Source organism: Monodelphis domestica, chromosome 5 (assembly GCF_027887165.1).
Source record: "Monodelphis domestica isolate mMonDom1 chromosome 5, mMonDom1.pri, whole genome shotgun sequence".
NCBI classification, from domain to species: Eukaryota; Metazoa; Chordata; class Mammalia; order Didelphimorphia; family Didelphidae; genus Monodelphis; species Monodelphis domestica.
The window spans coordinates 42,996,628-43,017,131 of NC_077231.1; the positions used below are offsets into that span (position 1 = coordinate 42,996,628).

The following is a 20,504-nucleotide window of genomic DNA, read 5'->3' on the forward strand; positions in this document are numbered from 1 at the left end:
ACATGTAAGCTTCAATAAAGTCACAGAAGCACACATTCTCAAACACCAGAGTCTCACCTCATTGAATGTTTAACTAGATAAAAATTCCCACTATAACATACTTGGCAAGAATTTAAGGCCACCAGTAAGTGTGAATCTATTCTTTCCAATCAAGGCCTTTTCATATCCAGAAAGCTCTATTTAAAACAAAAAATGAAATTTTTTACAATTGTAATTTACAAGTACAAAAATACAATTAAAAATGCCTTTTGAGTCCTGTGAACTTGGCAAACACCAACACATGAGAATATTTCTCCAGGAAAAGAAGAAATAAAAGAGGATTATATATGAAATTATGGATCTCCACTATATATAGACTGCTTTTTTAAAGGGGGGGGGGTAAAGGTGGTATATGTATTTTTAAACCCATATATATGTGTATATATAAAACACAACTCTAAGACAGAAGGGAAAGAGTTAGGAAAATGGGATTAAGTGATTAAGTGATTTATCCAGGGTCACACAGCTAGGAAATATTGGGTTAGATTTGAAACCAAAACCTTCTGCCTCTAGGCCTGACTATTCACTGTGCCACTTAGTAGCCCTTTTGGGGGGTATATTTTAAATTTAACATGGTAGTTCCAATACATTCCTGGCTTGAATTCTGACCTTTCTTCTGTTTGTTTCTTTAAAAAAATAATTCATCAATATTACTTTTTTTTCCTTTTCTTCCCTTTTTTAATAGTATCTCCACTCATTCCCACTTCTCCCCATTATTTTCCTCCCTCCTTAAAAAAGCAAAAACTTCCCCACCCTAGAAAAATAAGTATAATCACTCAAAAAAATCTACACATCAGTCATGTCTGAAAAATGTCATTCAGAACCTCTAGACCATAACCTCTCTGCCAAGAGTTAGGAAGTAAGATGCACCCTCAGTCTTCTGAAAAACAGCTCCAATTGTGAGAAAGTCTTTCCTTACTTTTGACCTAAATTTGCCTCTCTGCAATTCCCACCTAGTGTTCCTAGCTAGTCTTTCCTCCCTGGAAATTCTGCTAAACAGAATCTTTCACTTTTGTGGTTATTGTTCAATCATGTCTGACTCTTCATGACCCCATTTGTGCGTTTTCTTGGCAAAGTTTTGTAGTGGTTGCCATTTCCTTCTCCAGTTCATTTTAAAGATGAATAAACTGAGGAAAATGGGCTTAAGCAACTTGCCCAATGTCACACGGCTATGCAGCATCTGAGGTCGAATTTGAACTCAGGAAGATGAGTCTTTCTGATTCCAGGCCCAGTACTCTAACCACTGCACCACCTAGCTGTCCTCTTTAAATTCTGGAAGACATCCATCATGATCCTCCTAAGTCTTCTCTAGGTTTAGCACCTTTAATTCCCTCCATTCTCATATGACATGACTTTGAAACCCTTTAGCCTCCTGGGTAATCTCCTTTTGGATATTCTCTAGCTAATTGAAGTTCTCTTAAAAATTTGACACCCTGGAATAAACACTATATTCTAGATGTTGTCTGAGCAAGTCAGAGTATCATGGAATTATTACTGGGTTGATGCTGGAATACTCTATCTTTTTTTTTTTTAATACAATCCAAAATTGCTTTCACTTGTCTGGTTGTCATGATCACACTGCTGATTCCCATTGCTTTGTAGTCCACCAGCATCCCCAGATCTTAGATAAACTACTGTCTAGCCACATTCCTCCACCACCATGTCTTTGTGAAATTATTTTTTAAGCCCAAATATATAGTATGTGTCTTCCTACTGAATTTCTTTCTATTAGATTTAATGAATCAAAAACCATTTATTAAGTGCCTACTGTGTGCCAGGTACTCTGCTAAGAGTCCCTGTCTTCAAGTAATTTACATACAAATGAAGAAAAGAACATGCAAATAAAGAGATCTGTACAAAATACACACACAGCACAAAAGAAAGGTAAGCCAACTGCTTCCCCCACCACAACCCTTTCCTTTAGAGGGAAATGCTACTGTAGATGAGGAGGAGAAGGAAAGGTTTTCTGAAGGTTTCCTTTGGGCAGACATCAGCCTTTGTTTGCCTCATTTTCCTACACTGTAAAAAAATAGCACCTATTTGCAAGCTTTTTGTGAGGATCAAATGAGATAATATTAGTAATGCACTAGGGCAACAAGGAGGTTCAGTGGACAGAGTATCAGGGACAATATAATGTTTTATGGAGGGTAGAAAGAATTTTCCTCTTGTTCTAAAAGCCCAAAGGGGTCCTTGACTGAACCTAATTGCTACCTTAAATAGCTAAGTGTCAGGAAGACTCATCTCCCTGAGATCAAATCCAGCCTTACACATTTACTAGCTCTGTGACCCTGGCCAAATCATTTAACCTTGTTTGCCTCAGTTTCCTCATCTGTAAAATGATCTGGAGAAGGAAATGGCAAACTGCTTTAGTATCCCTGTAGTAAAGAGAACCCTAAATGGGATCTTGAAGAATCAAACACAATGAACAACAATAAAAATCTCTAGGACTTCAAGCCCAGAACCCCTATCCACTGTATCATGCTGCCTCTTTAGGAAGGGATTAGGTTATGAAGGTCTTAAATGCCAAACAGAAGACTGTATATTTGATTATGGAGGTAATAGAGAATCACTGGAGTTAACTAAGCTTGGGAAGGGGGAGGGAGACATGATTAGAGAAGATCTCCACTAGGAACATCACTTTGGTGCTTTATGAAGTTTGGAGAGGAGGAAGAGCCTTGAGGCAGGAGAACAATTAGGAGGTTACTGTAGCCATCCATCTATGAACATGGGCAAGCCACACAACTACTCTGAGCCTCTGTCTCCTGATAAAATAAGAGAGGTTGAACTAGATGATCTTTAAGGTGACTTTCAGCTCTAAATCCTGTGATTCTATATAGAAATACCAAGGGAAAGCTGAGAGGGATGTCTAAAGACCACTGAAAAGCCAACTGAGATGTTGCCACGAAAGTCACAACATCCTGTGCTGGACAAGTGGATAGTAATATTAAAAGAAAAAAGTAAGAAAAGAGAGAAGAGCAAGAAATCATTTAAAAAGAAGGATAAAGGGGAAGGGAAGGAGAAGGAGACAAAGGCAAGTAGAACAGCAGAAGAACTATTAAATGAAATTTGAATTTTAGGAAAAAGCTGAAATTATGGAGAGAAACAAATTTTGCATAAAAATTCACAGTCTACATAATCCTTATTTTTTGTTTTTCTTTGTACATTGAAATATTTGTGTTTGTTGGTATTTTTAAAGTTTATGATGCAAATTTTTTCAAGAAAAAAATGGGTTCTCATGCAGCAAACTATCTTGGTATTTGATTTCACAAGAACAGAAGTATACTGGTTTCAGTATTCTGGATGTAATTAAAGATTTTTAGTAATAAGAGGTATATCTAATTGAGCCCAAGAAATTCAAATAAGAAAAGGATAGCCTATTTTAGAAAAAGCAAAAATGAATATTTTCCACAAAACTTTATGAAGACCAAATAAGTATATTTTCCAAAGTTCAAATGTCATATAAAAGATTATTATGTTTACATGCTGTCCCTTTGTTTGATGCAAATAGCTATACGAAAAGGAAGAGGCTTCATTTCATAAACTTTTTCTCAATTGATGAATTATACTAAACCAAACAAAAATTAAAGCAACTAACAAATCTAAGTGGTACAACTCATTGCTACTCCATTTTTACAGATGATCCTCAGAAAGGTTAAATCGCTCACTGGACCAAAGTTGCTCTGCTAATAAATGACAAAGACAGACTTCACCAGATCCTTTCATATCAAATCCTATATTCTTTCAGTTACATCAAGGTGGCAATTTTCTCTTTCAGTTAAAGTGATCTTGGGGAAGTACTTTAGAAAATAGATTGACCATTACTTATGTAGCAACACCACAAATAAGAGAAAAATTGAAATAGTGACCCTTAAGATCAATATGGTTCTCAAGAAACATCTTAATTATAGGAGGGAAAAGAGTACTTTACTGAACAGAATATCAAATTAAAAGAGAAAAGTCCAGGATTTGAATCTTCTTCTTGTTTCCTCCATTCATTCACCTCTTAGAAACAGCGCTTTATGTAGTAACAAAGACTCTCAAATGCTCAAATATCTCTGTGAGCTCATGGATATGGATGTTCCTTCCAATAACAAAGATTACAACTCATTTGGACGTGCCTATCATGTGCAACTCTTCCATATCATTCCATAAACTTCACATGAAACAACAACAGGGGAAAAACAGAACTAGCATCTGTCACTTTTATTTTAAATACCTTTAAGGTAATTAATAACAATGATAGTTCACATTTATTTAGTGATTTAAAGTTATCAAAGTGCTTTCTACACATTATTTCATTTGTAACTCATAACATATGCTCTCCAAAATGTCCCATTTTACAGATCAAGAAATTAAGGCTTAGAAGAGTTGTCACTTGCCCATGTTTAATTTTTTATTTTATTTTATTTTTTAAACTCTTACCTTCCATCTTAACATCAATACAGTGTATTAGTTCCAAGGTAGAAGAGTAGCAAGGACTAGGCAATGGTGGGTAAATAATTTGCCCAGGGTCACACAGCTAAGAAGTACCTGGTGCCATATTTGAACCCAGGACCTAACATCTTTGGGTCTGGCTCTCACTCCACTATCCCCCTTGCCTATGTTTATAAAACTATGTGTCAGTAACAGGATTTGAACTCAAAACATGTTCCAAATCCAAAGGCCTTTGCATTCATCATACTCTTGTTTTTTGTTTATTTGTGTTTTGTTGTGTTTTTTTTAACATAGTAAACAAAAGCAGGTAAGAATACAACTTAGAATAAAGTCTCTAGAGCTAAAAAGGCACTTTAATAGTTATCTTATCTGTTTTCCCAACCAGTAAGAAATAATTCTCCCTAGAATATTACTATTCAATTGTGGGGTTCCAATTCTGTGGGGAGGGTGGAGGAATGGTACTAATAAGTCAAGTCCAATGATTTCATTCAGGAGTCTTCTCCTGCCAACAGCAACAGGATAGTCCTTGCCAACCAAGGGTTCATTGGCAGAGATGGGAGCTACTCAATTGCATTCTTCCAGGAGGATCAAGGAAGGACACCAAGAATGAACAGTAAAGGGACTGAAGATCACAGCATCATGGATTTAGAGTTGGAAAGGATCTCAAAGACCTCGTAAGTCTAGACCAACCTCCTCATTTTACAGATGAGGAATCAGAGAGAGCTCTTGACCTACCTATTCAAGATTCTCTCAATTACACAGACAACATTAACCGTAATATCAAAGATGTTGAGGGCTCTCAATACTGCCCTGGTACAAAATACCCACTTTTGCTAAATGCTCTAAATCAGAGGTTCTCAACATTTGTTTGTATCGTGGACTCCACCTTTGGCAGCCAATGGACCTTCTTTCAGACTAACATTTTCAAACCAATATATAGTATTACAAAGGAAACCTATTATATTCCATTAACTTATCTATCTATCTACCTAAAGTTAAAGGACCCCAGTTTAAGTATTCTTGCTCTAAAGTCTTACAGGACTCCCCACTTACTGAAGCCCTGTGCCTCTCCTGAATGAGTGCTAATTTTAAGTAGTCCCACTTCAAGTAAATCTGAGAGATAAAAATCTAGACTTGCAAACCAGATAAGTTAGGTGATCTTTCTCTTTATAGAGTGAAAATGCACTTGATTAAAAATTATTTTCCATTCAGCTATCATATAAAGTAAGATATACATATAATTACATAACAGATCTCCCATTCAATTGAATAAATATTAAGTACCTATCCTGTGCAATGTGCTATTATTCTAGCATTCTCTCCAAAGGTAGAAAGCAGCCAAGTAATCTCTGCAGAGCTGGTTATTGGCATGGGGTGGGAAGGAATCAATTCATTACACAATTACCAAAGGATAAGAAAGCTCTTGGGAACTCAAAATTCTAGCTACACCACCTCTCTCCTTATTGCTTCAAAATTACCCCTATTCCCCCAAACCTTTGCAAAAACAAGAAATGGAGAAGTCACTAAGGTGACTTAGGTTCTACCCATCAAGATCAGCAAAAGTTATAGCAATAATTATAATTGGTGTTTACATTACAGTAATGATGATGGATAGCATTTATAGAGGGCTTTAAGACTTTCAAGTACTTTACAAATATTATTTAATTTAATCAGAACACCAACCCTAAGAGGCCTATGCTATTGTTATCCTCATTTTACAGATAAGGAAACTGAGGCAAGAAAGCCTATGAAATGACTTGCCACAGGTACACTGTTAATAAAGAGTCTGAGGATGGATTTTAATTTGTCTTCCTGTCTCCAGGTCCAGTACTTTAAGGCACCTAACACTACCAAAAATATTATTATACCCATTTTACAAATGAGGGAGCCAATGTCAGCACCATGAAACTCAAAAACCCAGGGAGAGGAGTTGGGGGGAGGGTATAGGAACTGTGCTTCCCCAGGAAGCTTCTACATTGCAGAACCTTGAGCTGTTGAAGTTGTGGATTATGACTAGTAATCCAAAATGTTTTATTGAGGTCAGAAAAAGTAAGTGGAGATAGTTATAGCATCAATAGTTGCCTGGGCAACAGGGATCCAGGGTTTAGGTCCTGAACATGTATGATGCTACATGGCTGCTTCTGTTTGTATTTTTGAAGAGAATAGTTTTAAGAGAATAATTGTTATCTTTCCCCTGGGAAGAGGTATAACTAACATGGGGTGTCTAGAGCTTTGGGTCAGGGAACCAACAAAGCAGTAGAGAAGAGAAGGGGATTGGGGGCACCTAGAATGCTTTCTGAAACACTGTTCTGCATAGTTCTGCTTTCTAGGAGCCGTGACATTTGAAACTACAGAAAGGAATAACAGGATTTGGTTGGGCTCAGGCCACTGCATGCTGGGTCTCTGAGACTCCCCTGCCCTAAGAATATAGCTGTGGCAGAGTCTTGGGATCTTAGCTTGTCAGGGGGTCAGTCATCCTGGCATTAGGCTAGATTAACTTTTCTAAAGTCACACAGCTAATAAATAGGAGACTTGAAGATTCCTGCCTCCCAGCCCTGTGGTCTTTCTCCTACCCACACCAAAGGAAGAGTCCCCCTCCTCATTCTCATCCAAATAGCTAGATTGTAAAAACAACAACAAAAAAAAACCAACTCATTCAATAAGACTGTTTATGAAAGAATTTGCTACCAACTTTCTGGGTCTCAAGAAAGCTATGCTGAAAAAGAAAAGTTTTAAGTCTTCATTGGGAAGGCAGCCTAAGAGCAGCTGGCTTGGACAGGACCAAAAGAACAGCAACAATGAACAATGAATCAGCTGGAGCTAGCTGGAAATTCACTGAGGAGTAATGGGCTAAGAGTTCATTTAAAGTTGGTTGGGATTCCGAAAACATTCATTTTCCACAGAAACAATGTTTTAGAAAAGCTTCTATTATGGGTTCAATTCCCACATCATACAGATACTCTTCTAGACCATAAACCATCAGAGCTGGGGTAGAACCTAACTCCCATTTATAACAATGTTTCTATGGGAAATTATCTTCAAACACAGGAGGATGCCAAGAACACAAATGTCCTTGCTACAAATACGGCTGCCCTGCCTGGAATCTTTCTCTTCCAGAATGGAGATTCTCTCTAAGCAATTCTTTCATAAAAACTGAATATACTACTGATGTAGATGACAGTTTTACAGTCTAGCTGTTTAGATGAGAAAGACATCACCTCTATGGTCATAATTGCAATGTTTGTATGTGTCTGTGTGCGTATCTATGTACACAAATATCACTATTATGGCAATATATCACCTTTCTCATCCAAATAGCTGGATTATAAACACCTCTTGCATTAGTAAGAATGTCAATTCTTTAGGAAAGAATTCACTTCTTCCTCTCTGGGTCCCAAGTAAGCTCTACTGAAAAGAAAAGTTTTAAGCCCACACATTTAGAAAGTAATATTATGGAAGTAGACAAGAGCATAAGATTCAGTTTCTCAGAATTTCAGAGCTGGAAAGGACCTTAGAAATTAGCAAGTCAATCCACTCATTTTATAGATGAGTAAAATGAGGCCCAGAGAAATCAAATGACCTACCTGAAATGTCAGTGCCATTTCATGGCATAGCTAAGACTAAATCCTAGTTGTTGTTGTTTTTTAATTCTCATTTATGAATTTTGATTTTCAGGTTCCGTAAAAAACAATAAAACTTGAATATGTCTTTTTTTTTTTAAACCCTTACCTTCTGTCTTGGAGTCAATGCTGTGTATTGGCTCCAAGGCAGAAGAGTGGTAAGGGCTAGGCAATGGGGGTCAAGTGACTTGCCCAGGGTCACACAGCTAGGAAGTGGCTGAGGCCAGATTTGAACCTAAGACCTCCCATCTCTAGACCTGGCTCTCAATCCACTGAGCTACCCAGCTGCCCCCTAATATGTCTTTTTTAAAAACCCTTACTTTCTGTCTTAGTAACAACTCTAAGACAGAGGGGCAAGGGCAAGGCAAATGTGGTTAAGGGACTTGCTCAGTATCTTACACAGTATCTGAGGAAGTATCTGAGGCCACATTTGAACCCAGGATCTCCTGTCTTCAGATCTGGTGCTCTATCCACTGAACCATCTTTAAATATATCTTAAAGTTCTCAGGGTCCATGTAAGATGAGGTCTATACATTTCTTCAATCTAGTTCATAGGGTTTTGAAAAAAATAGAAATATGAAAATACTTTGACTCTTTAGAAGTTGCTATGTAAATTTAACATTATTGACATTATTGTTGATCTTAACAAACAACAATAGTAGTCCTCTTCTTCATGTAAATAAGTATTAAGCAATTATTCCGTGTACAACATCAAGTTAAATACTGTAGGAGATAAAATATAAATAAGACACAGTTCTTGCCTTCAAGGAGTTTATCATCCATATTTGAATATTAACCAAGCAGCTCTAATAATCCTCTAAGAGAAAGAAAATACCTTATATCATGACAAGTGCCAGCTTCTGATAGACTGTGTGTTACTTAAGGTGTACAACCGGAGTGTAAGAACTCATCTGAGTCACAAGATGACAACTAATTACTTTTAACGTCTTCACTTCTAATTGACTTTAGCATCTCTATCAAGTCATGTGTTTAATTATCTGTTCACCATAAGTTCTCATAAAGACAGACAATGTGGTAGAGTGGAAAAGGCACTGGACCAAGAAGAATCAAGAGAGTTTTAACCCTGACCTTCTGTCTTAGAATCACCACTTCCAAGGCAGAAGAATGGCAAAGGCTAGGCAACTGGGATTAAGTGACTTGCCCAGGATCAAATAGTTAGAAAGTCTCTGGGGCTAAATTTGAACCTAGGACCTCCCATCTGTAGGCTTGTCTCTCAATCCACTGGGCCACCTAGCTGTCCCATTAAATTATTTTAGACATTAAAACCTCTAATTTGTTCTTCAAAGTTTAAGTATTAGGAAGAGTGCCTCTCCAAAGGCTGAAGTCATTTCTTTTCCAGGCTCTATCTAATACTAGTCTGAGTATTTGATCAATGTGGAAAATAAAGCAGAAGAAAGAAAGTTTAATTACTTTAGCAAGATATTAATCCTCATATATTCACACAAAACTTGATCCTTCCCACAAATAGGCAATACACTCTGACTACCAACATGTCTAAACAAGTAAACCTCTTTATTAGCAAGGAAATTAATCTCCATCAATAGCTTGATTATTTTTTCCAACCCAAGGAAATTTTGGAAATTATTAAAGTTTATTTCTGATTAAAAAGATAAAATATGAGACATAATGCATAAATTTAAGTACTCTGATGGTATTTTCTATTTCATTTTTAATTTCAACTGCTTTAATTTAACTGAAAATAACTGGTCAAATATTAAGTTCTTTAAATAAATTCCTATTTACATCTTCTGCAGCCAATAGGGTAGGGTAAGACATAATCTGTCTTTCAATTCTCAATTTTGCTTTAAAAAAATTATTTTCCCAATTACACATAATAAGTTTTCAACATGTATTTTCCAAAATTACAAAATCCAAATTGTCTCTCTTCCCTCCTCCCTCTCAGAGATGGTAAGCAATTTGATCTGGGTTATATACATATGATCATGGAAAACATACTTCCATATTGGTCACTGTTGTAAGAGGAATACTCATATAACACCAACACCCCCCCCCAAAATGTAAATAAACTAAAGTGAGAAACAGTATGCTTTGATCTGCATTCCAAAAGTTATTTCTCTGGAAGTAGATACCATTCTTTGTCATTGGTCCTTCAGAATTGCCCTGAATCATCGTATTGATAAATTCTCAATTTTCTTACTATATCATGATGATTTCTCCCTCTCTCTTGAGTTAAGAAACCAATCAAGTTACTACAGCAGAATAATCTTGTCTGAAGAAAAAAGCATTAACCACTGGACAGCCAGATAATTCCCCATCCAGAAATATAACTTGATTTAAGTAAATGTTAGCAAAACAAAGCTGTTTTGTTTTTTTACAAGTTTCCTAGCTAGTCACAGTGAAGCAACTCATTCAAGTTTTGTCAACTGATCCTTGCTTTCCCTCAACCTCTTCCTACATCTAGTCAAACAAATAAGGCATTGAGCATTTAAATGTGTGTAAAAATTAAAATGTTTTCTTCAATTCTCAGGAGATCCACATTTTAAAAAAATCAAACATTATGCTTATTCCTCTAGAAATTTAGTAAAAAGTTTTAGTAGTCTCAAAGTAATGATGGGGTAAAAAAATCACTTCACAAAATTCAAAGACTGCAATAGGGAAAGAATATATGCTAACATAAAAACAATCTATCCTTTATAAAGGATAACATTCACATTAATTCTAATTGTAAAATAGGATAAAATTAATTTGCTGCCATATTCTAGAAAATGCCACTGTCCTTTTCTCCATTCCCTCTCCAGTAATAAAATTTACAAAGTATGTTTATTGGTTTATATTTAATACCTTTTTAAGTAGTCTGCTTAATTTCATGTGCTAATTTTTTTAAAAGTGCTTACCTAAGCCAGAAGAGAAAAATACCCAATGTAAGTAAACAGTATCATTATTTGCTGAAACCAGTCTCCTAACTGTACTCCTGCCAGGCATTTTCAGCTATGAGGCAGGAGGTGGCAGCCAATAAAATTATTTTATTTAACTGGATTGGAAAGGATATCAAACAGAAAAAAATCAGAAACATTTTTCTTCTCTTAAAACATTTGCTCAAATGTCACCACCAAAGTGTATTAGGTGACATAACTAGATTTGGTTTTACAGCTTAGGCAGAAATATTGGGGGGAGGAGCAGGGAAATGTGCCATGAATTTTAATGATATGTCATCTTACATGGGTAAGTCTTAACATGTCATTGTGGAAGTGACAGCATTTACAGCAGCAACTGTTCTAATGCTCAACATAGGATAGCTTGCTTCAAATGAATCTTGACAGACCTCTGCAAGTTACCATAACTACTTTGTAATTATCATTATGGAATGACACAGAACATCAAAACCTCTTTTATTTTTTGCAGAGGACAATATTAAAATTATGTCTTCCTTAATGACCTATTTAAGAAGAAGAATTTTCTCAAGAAATACAAAAATGTACAAAATAACTTGTTTCACAAATTACCCTTGCAGAATCTAAATTAAGGGCAACTTCTATGCAGGTATCTTGTGTTAAACTGTGTTGGATTTAATAAGAGGTTTAGCTAAATAAAAATTCTATGAAAATTCTTCATGCTAGGGTAGTTTCTATAATGGGTTTTATAGTGCCTAAATGGACATTTTCTGGAAAAATCATAGGCAAAGCTATACTAGGACAGAAAACCTTAAATTTCATTGTACAGTATTTGCAATTTGAATTGAGTCAATTCCATTCCCAAACAATCTCCCCTCCCAAGATCCTTGAATCATTCTTCTTCTAACCAATTGGAACATTTAAGTCATTTGCTCCCATAACCCTATTTGAGGACAAATTCAGTCAGTACTATTGATGAGCTCTTAAACTGTTTTTTAGTTTTCTTAGGGGGGAAATATAATCTGATTTCAAATGCAAATAACAAGACTGTGCTCAGCAAGTCTTCCAAAATGATAAACCAAGCTTAAGCAGTTGGCACTATTAAGATGGCTAAAACCATTAAGATGGCTAAGTTTGTTTTTAAATGTACAGACCACGAATAAATACATGCAAAATGGACTGGAGATTAAAATAATAAATCTAATAAATGTTATTTGTTGACTGAAAGAGCGTCTAGAGAAGAAATAAGGTAACCAAGTATTTCCTAATTGTTTTAGAAATTCACCTTTATAAACAAGGGCTGAGAAGACATTAATGGGAAAGAGATACCTAGTAACAAATGTTCAGCTGTATACTCCTGTTGAAGATAAGAAGGCATACCCAATTTCTGACTCAGATTTGAGTGTGTTGGAAGAATTGGGGTCTTATCTCTACAGAGCAGATTAGGTGATCATCTTTCAAAGTAACCATATCTTTCTAAAAGACTTCCAAGTGCACTTTGTGACCATCCCCAAATGCAGCCATTTCAGTATCCCTATAAAGTATGTTGGCAGTCTTGCTGAAGTTTTCAGCAAACAACTGATACATTTAATATCAAGTGTATCGTGAGGTTTAGATGATGAGAAAGTCTATCCCTGACTGGGCACTTTCAAATGCAGGACTTTCCCAGACAAAAACTCCTCCTCCCCCCTTTTCTCCCCCATGATTGGTTCTTGATAGCCTTATCTTCCAAATGAGATTTACTAAGAGGAAGAGGAAAGAGAAAATGTTCTAAAGAGGGTTTCTTTGATTGGGTAAATTTAAGGTCACCTGCTAGAAACCGGTCCAAATAATGAAGGTGTATATTTAATAAGCACTCATAAAACTATTACAAAACGATAAGGTCTCTGCTTAATTGGCAGATAAAGCAAAGACTGGCTATGCCATCTAGGGAAGAACTGAGGGTTAGCCATTAGTACTGCATTACCAAGCATTGTTACAGAAGCTGAAAACTTTTGCCAGGCCCTAACAGCAGAACTACCATTATTAATAAAGTAATCACATTTCTGGGCTCTAAACTCTACAAGGACAGCTTACTTTTGCATCTTCACACCAGATTGCCTTCTCCCCCATTTATACACGATTAAGCCTTAAAGGACTACATTCCACATGCAATCTTAGAAGGCAAATTTAGGGAAGGGGAGGGAATAAGTCCTTGCTAGCCATATAACAAAGTCATAAAAAGCCGGCCACACTAAGCACCCAACCTGTTTAGATCTAGAACCCAGAGCCCTCGATTCTGATTTCACTCTATGACCCCTATGACTCTTTGACCTTCTGTCCTGGAGACTCTCAAATCTGGTGCAGAAAGCACATCTATGCAGGTTGCAGAAAGGAACTTCTTGGCTTTCTTCCAGACAATCTAAAGACCGTAATGGAATCCTGCCTTTCTTTGTAAGGGGGCAAAAGGCTGCTTTCAACTTTTCTCTCTCTGTCAGTGACTGGAAAGAAAATATGCAAACTATACTGCCTGGCAACTAATCGGATCCGCAAAGCCACGGTGCATGCATTTTTAAAAAATAGTAATTAGAAACAACAACAAAAACAACAACAAAATACTGCAGCATTCATTCATGGGGGCCGCGCTGGGATGCACCTCATCCCTAGATCCTCCCAGGCACAAATCTTCCAGCGAAGGTGCAGTCCTCCCTCGAACCACTCCCCTCCCGAGACCAGCATTGCCCGGCGCGCCCCGCCCCCACCCTCACCCTTCTACTTAGAGGAATCTCCCGCAACTTGGGGTTTGCCAATTACTCTGCTGCCAAAACCAGAGGCGGGACCCGGGGACTGGGCTGGGCTGGGCAGGGGGGACAGCAGCGGGAGGAGGAGTAGGAAAGTTTGAAAAGTCAACTTTGGAGAACAAGGAAGAGACCCCGCCCCCTCCCCCACACCTCTCGGAGCCCCCCAGACACACATCCCCACAAACGGGGAGATGTGGTGGGAGCTGTGCCCACAGCTGAGGGAAACTTTCTTCAATGAAAAGTTGTTGGTGGAAGAGCCCCCTCTGATGCTTGCTGCGCGCCCCCGCCCGCTGCCATCGGTTCCCCTCCCCCTCTTAGCCAAAGGTGGGGGCTGCAGGCGCGGGACGCCAGACGGACCGCAGTTCGGACGCAACCAAGAGCCTCATGCCGGTCCCGGGCCGGCCTAGGCGCAGGAGGCGGGGGTGGAGGTGGAGGCGCTGCAGTCTGACTGCCCCACCATCCCTGCCCTCCAGCTCCCTCCTCCTCCTTCTCCTCCTCCTCCTCCAAGTCGCCCCGGAGGGCGCGCTCACCTTTCTCCTGCTCTTCGGCTTGCAAACATATGGGGATGTTCTTCTTCCAGCCCGGCATGGTGCGCCCAGCTCCCGCGGCTCTTCTCCTCGCCCGCGCTCTCCTGCTATCGCTCTATCTCTGTGTCTTTCCAGATCGCGCTCTCCTCCCGGGTCTCGGCGGCTCGCGGCTGCTTCGTTCCGCTCGCCCTCTCCCTTCACTTCCCCGAGGCAGGCTCAGAGGGGCTGGGGCCAGGAGGCGGCGGCTCCCCGGCACATTGCAGTAGGCGCCGGTGGCCGCCCGGCTTCTTCTCCCCCTCTCTTTCTCTCTCTCCCCGCCTCGCTCCCTCCGCGGCGGTGGCGGCGGCGGTCACAGGCAGCGGGCAGCGGGCAGGAGGGGCTGCAGCAGCGGCAGCCTCGGGCCGAAGCGCGCCGGGAGGGGGCCGAGGGCTCGTGCGCTCTCCACGAGGCCCCCTGGGGTCGGGGAGAAGGTAGGGGGGTGCCGAGGGTTGCCAAGCCCTGGGTGGTGGGGGGGGGGGGGGTTAGGTGTGCGCCGGAGGAAGGACTGGATTTTCTCTCTGCGGTTCCTCCTTCCTCCTCCTCCTCCTCCTCTCCGGGCCGCCAGCAGGTGGGACTCGGAGCCCGAGTGACCGCCGCCGCCGCACAATGCTCAGACGGCAGCCGCTCTGGAGCCGCCGAGATCCCGGGGCTCCCTCCTCTCCCCGGATCCTCCCGCCCTGAGACCGCGAGCGAGTCTGAACCAGGCGGCGGGCGGGCGGGCGGGCGGGAGGGCGAGAGAGAGAACGAGCTAGCGAGAGAGCGAGCCAAGCTGGGAGGGAGGGAGGGAGGGAGCGAGTGCGCGCACAGCTACACTCACAGGCTCACACACACACAAACACACATTCACACACACCCAGAGCAGCGAGCGCCAGGGAGGCCACAGACACTCCCTCTCTCAGCAGGTAAAAGCTGGCACCAGGCCTGGAGGGGAAGGGTCCATTCTCCCGCCCCTAACCTCCCCCCCCCCCAGCCACAATTACACAAACACATTCCCCACCAAAGCTCCTGGTCCGAGTGATACCCACCATGAAATGGGAGAGGTCCAAGAGTATTGTCTTTGGAGGTCATGGGTTCAAATCCTACTAGTGTGACCCACGGGGCGAGTCACTTCATTTCCCTGCACCTCCTTTTTGTCTTCAGTAAAAAAGAAGGGAACTGACCTAGGTGACCTCTCAGAGCCCTTCCAGATCCAGCCCTCCGACCCTGGTTACCCCTTCCCCGCCTTGGGTTGGGAGTATAGATCTAGTAACTTTACACACAAAGAAAACGTTTGATTCACAAAGGATCGAGTTCTTTAAGGTCGTTGAGTCCGACCCTCTCCCCACTTGACAGGTGAAAAACTAGAGAGGTTGAGCAATTGGCCCAGGGTCACACAGCTCTGGGACTGAGGCAGCATTATTAACCCAAAGGGTTTCTTGACTAAAGATCCTCGGTTTGTTACAACCCAATATAATGTTTTATGGAGGGTAGAAAGAATTTTCCTCTTGTTCTAAAAGCCCAAAAGGGTCCTTGACTGAACCTAATTGCTACCTTAAATAGCTAAGGGAGAAAGTTTTTTCTTCTTTATTTTTAATTTAGGATGGTGTGGATCAGGTACCTAGTGATAGGACAGCTAGGTGACTCAGTGGATAGAGTGCCCTGGGCCTAAAGTCAGGAAGACTCATCAACCTGACTCCAAATCTTGCCTCAGTTATTAGCTGTATGACCCTGGATATGTCATTTGACCCTATTTACCTCCTTTTCCTCATCTGTAAAATGAACTAGAGAAGGATAGAGCAAACTACCTGATATCTTTGCCAAGAAAACCCCAAATGGGGTTACAGAGAGTTGGACAAGACTGGAAAAAAAAAATCCTGAAGAATCAATCAATTAGGCAATCTGTTGAAGTAGAATAAGCTTCAGTATCAGAAATCAGAGAGGACACTTCTCCAGGCCTCAGTTTCCTCATATTAAAGAAAAGAAAAGTACGTGTTTTCCAAGAGTTCTTATATCCTATCATTCTAAATTTGTGTCTTTCATGTCTGTAGATGACTGGATAAGGGGGAAAAAATGACTTTACAGTAGAACAGAGGGCAACTCAGTTAGATGGAAGGATTTCCTGACTGTGGGAGTAATAAACTGCTAGGATTGGCTACTGTAGATCATCCCTGCTGATAAATCTCTCTGAAGGCAGGAGGCTGGAGTTCCTTTTCCAACTCAAGATGATTGTGTGCTAGCTACAGGAAGAATTTCAGGACCCTGCAACTAGAGACTGCTTTGCAGCTACAAGGAAGAATTGAACCTTACTGGATAGTCTGGTCTTCTTTCTTCCTCACTTTTCTCCTTTTTGAGCTTTGAAAGAACTGCTGGTGATGCCCCTGAAGTGAGGGAGTACATGCCAAGCTGCTCTTATCCTTTTGCAGTATAATAATGTAGCCAAAGAAATTTAATAACGGTTGAAGATGGAAAGATTAGATCCTTTTTTTTTTTATGCCACTGCATAAAGCAATCTGATCAGGCAGTGATTTTTGCTTTTCTTCTCTGTCCTGTCCCAGGGTGACAGATTTTCATTATGGAAACTGACCAGCCCCTGAATGAATAGGTCTGACAGTTCTGAGGAGAGAAACAGGTCTTTCCCAGGAGTTTTGATGGTGATGGTCTTGATTGAGTTGACGATGGGCAGAGGTAAAGTGTCCTGGAGGATTTTCATCAGAAGTCCTGCCTGAGTTGCCTCACATGACTTGCTCAAGATTCTTTTCCTGTCTTTAAAAATAATCTAGTGAAGCAATATTTACATGATATATGTCTTCTGCAGTGTTCTACCCTGTGGCTTGGAATAAAGTACCTAAGTGTTGTTAGACTTGCTTATATTGATAATTCTTACTTAGAAAGTCTTTAAAGAATGAGAGAAGTGAAACTTCATGGGAGGACAAGTCAGGAAGCAAAAACTACCTACTATGTGCCGGGCAGTATGCTATGCTCTGGAGAAAGCATAAAGGCAAAAAACAAAAAATGAAGCCAGTCTCTGCTCTCAAAGAGCTCATGGGTTAAACTCAGTCATTGTGCAATTTGAGAACCCTTATGTATGTCTGATAGACATCCTTCCTCCATCAGAATCACAGAGCATCAAAAGAAGGGACCTCAGAGATCATCTAAGCCATGGCATGATTCCTCAAGAGACACCACCATCTATTTGGGATCCACTGCAGTAAGCCCCATTACACAGCTAGAAATTGACCAAAGAAAATGAAAGATCCCTGCTATAGAGGTTAACTTTTCTCTAAAACAGGCAACGAAGCTATCATCAAGGCCCAAGAGATCTGGGAGACTGGTTTGAAGTAATGATGTAACTTCCTAATTGCCTAAAGCATAAAAGCCCATCTGTCTGGTCATTGGTCATTGGGCTTCCTCAGACTGGACAGACTCTCTGTTGCCATGAGAGTCAACACAACTATTCTGACTTGCCTCAACACTGTGGCAAATTTAGAGGTAAAAGGAGCTACACTCAAGTGAACCAATGCTGGCTCCATTCTCTTGCTGAATAAACTCCCTATTAGTAGAATGGTTAGATGGTCTACGACTATTCCATTCCAGGCTTGAGCCTAAATCATTGAACCAGCCAGAGTCAAGCCTGGGCCAGAAGAGCCACAAATAAATAGTCAAGAAGCCTTTCCCTGGGGTTCTTAGGAAGGTAAGTCTATGCTCAGGGAAAGCTACCTTAGTAGTCGAGGGGCAATTTGAGTGGAGTGGGCACAAATTTGAGGCAAAGAAGCCATTGAGGAAGCTATTGGAGTAGTCCTGGGCAAAAGATGATGGTTATGATGCTTGAACCAGGGCTGTGGCTATGTGAGTGGAAACAGATGCACTCCTAAGCAGAGACTTTGTGGAGACAGAAACAAAAACACACGCCAACCGAATAAATGCATGGGGTCAAAGAAAATAAGGCTCTGAAGAGGGACACAATATGTTGGAGGAGAGAAGGGAAGAAACTTATTAAATGCCTGTTCTGTGCTAAGTGCTTTATGAATATTTCCTTTGAATGAGGAGAGATGAGTACTAGATCAGGAGTTAGAGGACCAGATTCAGATCCTGACTCCCACTCACTATCTCTGTGAGTAGGCAAGTCTGTTAACCTCTTGGGGACTCTGTTTGCACAACTGTAAAATGTAGGTGTGGGATAAGTGATCTCAAAGATTCCTTCCAGCTCAGAATCTGATCTTTTGACACCCAGTTTAGAAACCTGGATGACCTCAAGAATGGTGCAAAAGTAATGGGGAAGTTTGGAAGGGATGAATGAGATTTGTATTGGATATGAGTTTGAGATGCCAATAGAACATTGTGTTTGAAATATCAAAAGTAAGGGCAGCTGATTGACTCAGTGGATAGAGGGTCAGACCTAGAGACAGGAAGTCCTGAATTCAAATTTGACCTCAGACACTTCCTAGTTGTATAAACCTGGACAAGTCACTTAACCCCATAACCTAGCCCTTACCACTATTCTGCCGTGGAACCAATAGTATCAATTCCAAAATGAAAGATAAGAGGTTTTTGGTTTTTTTTTTAATTATTATCAAATAGTTCATGATACAAGGAAATCAAAATATTTATCCCTATTTTGCTGACAAGATCCTTGATCACAATTTAACATCTGGGTTTATATGGTCCAGTTTATACTTTATGAGTGACTTACAGGGTAGCTACAAGGTGGCTCTGTGGATAGAGCACTGGGCCTGGAGTCAGAAAGACCTGAGTTCAAGGGTAGCTTCAAGCACTTAACAGCTGTGTGACCAAGTCACTTAACCTTTGTTTGCCTTAATCTGTGTGAGAAGAAAATGCCAAACCAGTCTAGAATCCTTGCCATGAGAATCCCATGGACAGTCTGGTCCACCGGGTCAGGAAGAGTCGGACACCACTGAACAACAATATAAGCCAAACTGTCAAATTGTTGGCTCATGCCACCATCCAGGATTTCTCTTGGGAACATCAGAATAAAGCTGGTGTCTAGCTCTCAACAGAAGATAGATGGTCCCTCGATTCCTATGTTAGCACTTATGCTAACAATACTTTGAATATAGGACAGATTTTATTTAAACAACCAAAAAATGGAAAATGGAAAGGACCAACAAACCTGATTCCCTGAACCATCAAAATACATCTTCTTTCCTTAGACAAAATTAGATAATTTTCTCCTTCCTTAAAAATCAGACATGGGGTATTTACTCACCTTAAAGTTGGTAAGTGCCCAAAAAGGAAAAGGATTTAGAGTTGCTTAAGTCTGGCAACCCACACATGCGGTGAAGTTACTTAGTCAGGGTCACACATTTAGCAAGTGACAGAGTTCAGACTTAAATTCCAAGCTCAGTGCTTTTTCCACTACATCATCTAATGAATGCTTTTAATAACACTTCATGAATATAATGGATAATGAATCTTGGCAATGACCAAAGGAGAAACTCATCTCTTCTAAGTCCTAACGAAATATAGTTGGTTCCACTAAGTAGCGCCACACACACACACATACACATCTCAGCCTCAAAGCATTCAAGACTTAGCTCTATCCCAAGGAATTGCAGTGCCATTTAGAAGATTTATTAGAGGAAAAGGAGGCATTTTATTCAGTACACTATGCATAATGTATTCTTTCTAAATATGGCAATTAGTAAAGAGTTACTATTTCTCCATTTTTTTTAAACCCTTACATTCCATCTTGGAGTCAATACTGTAGATTGGCTCCAAGGCACAAGAGTGGTAAGGCTAGGCAATGGGGGTCAAGTGACTTGCCCAGGGTCACACAGCTGGGAAGTGTCTGAGGCCAGATTTGAACCTAGGACCTCCTTCCTGTCTCTAGGCCTGGCTCTCAATCCACTGAGCTAACCAGCTGCCCCCACTATTTCTCCAAAAGATCATCCTGCTTATTTTTATTTTTAGGACCATTTCTTTCTGATTTTACTTAAATACTTGACACAACTCAGTCGGTTGATTGGTTGCCCTTCTGACTCAGAGAGAGTGACATCACTATTGGTGAAGTCTTTTGACTTAGGCATAAACTAGATTTCAATAAGGCAGGGTTGCACAAAGTCATGAGCTTCACTCTATTCTAGTTATCAAAGTCCAATGGCAAGACAAAAGCCAAGATGACTAGCGATGGCTGGGGATGTAGTGGATGACCTTGGCTTCTCCTATGTCTAACCAGCCTCTAAGTGCTCCTCAGCC

The 20,504-nt window shown here is 40.3% G+C and overlaps 1 protein-coding gene across 2 annotated transcripts in view; it reads right to left on the minus strand.

Moving 5' to 3' along the window:
* Nucleotides 1–14,727, minus strand: part of GRIP1 (glutamate receptor interacting protein 1) — an 808,853-nt gene extending 794,126 nt beyond the window's left edge. For both annotated transcript variants that reach the window (XM_056798417.1, XM_056798424.1), the window contains exon 1: nt 14,277–14,727. In XM_056798417.1, the coding sequence (XP_056654395.1) occupies nt 14,277–14,334 (58 nt within the window). In that variant the 5' untranslated portion in view covers nt 14,335–14,727. The remainder of the gene's footprint in view (nt 1–14,276) is intronic.
* Nucleotides 14,728–20,504: the final 5,777 nt, after the last annotated feature.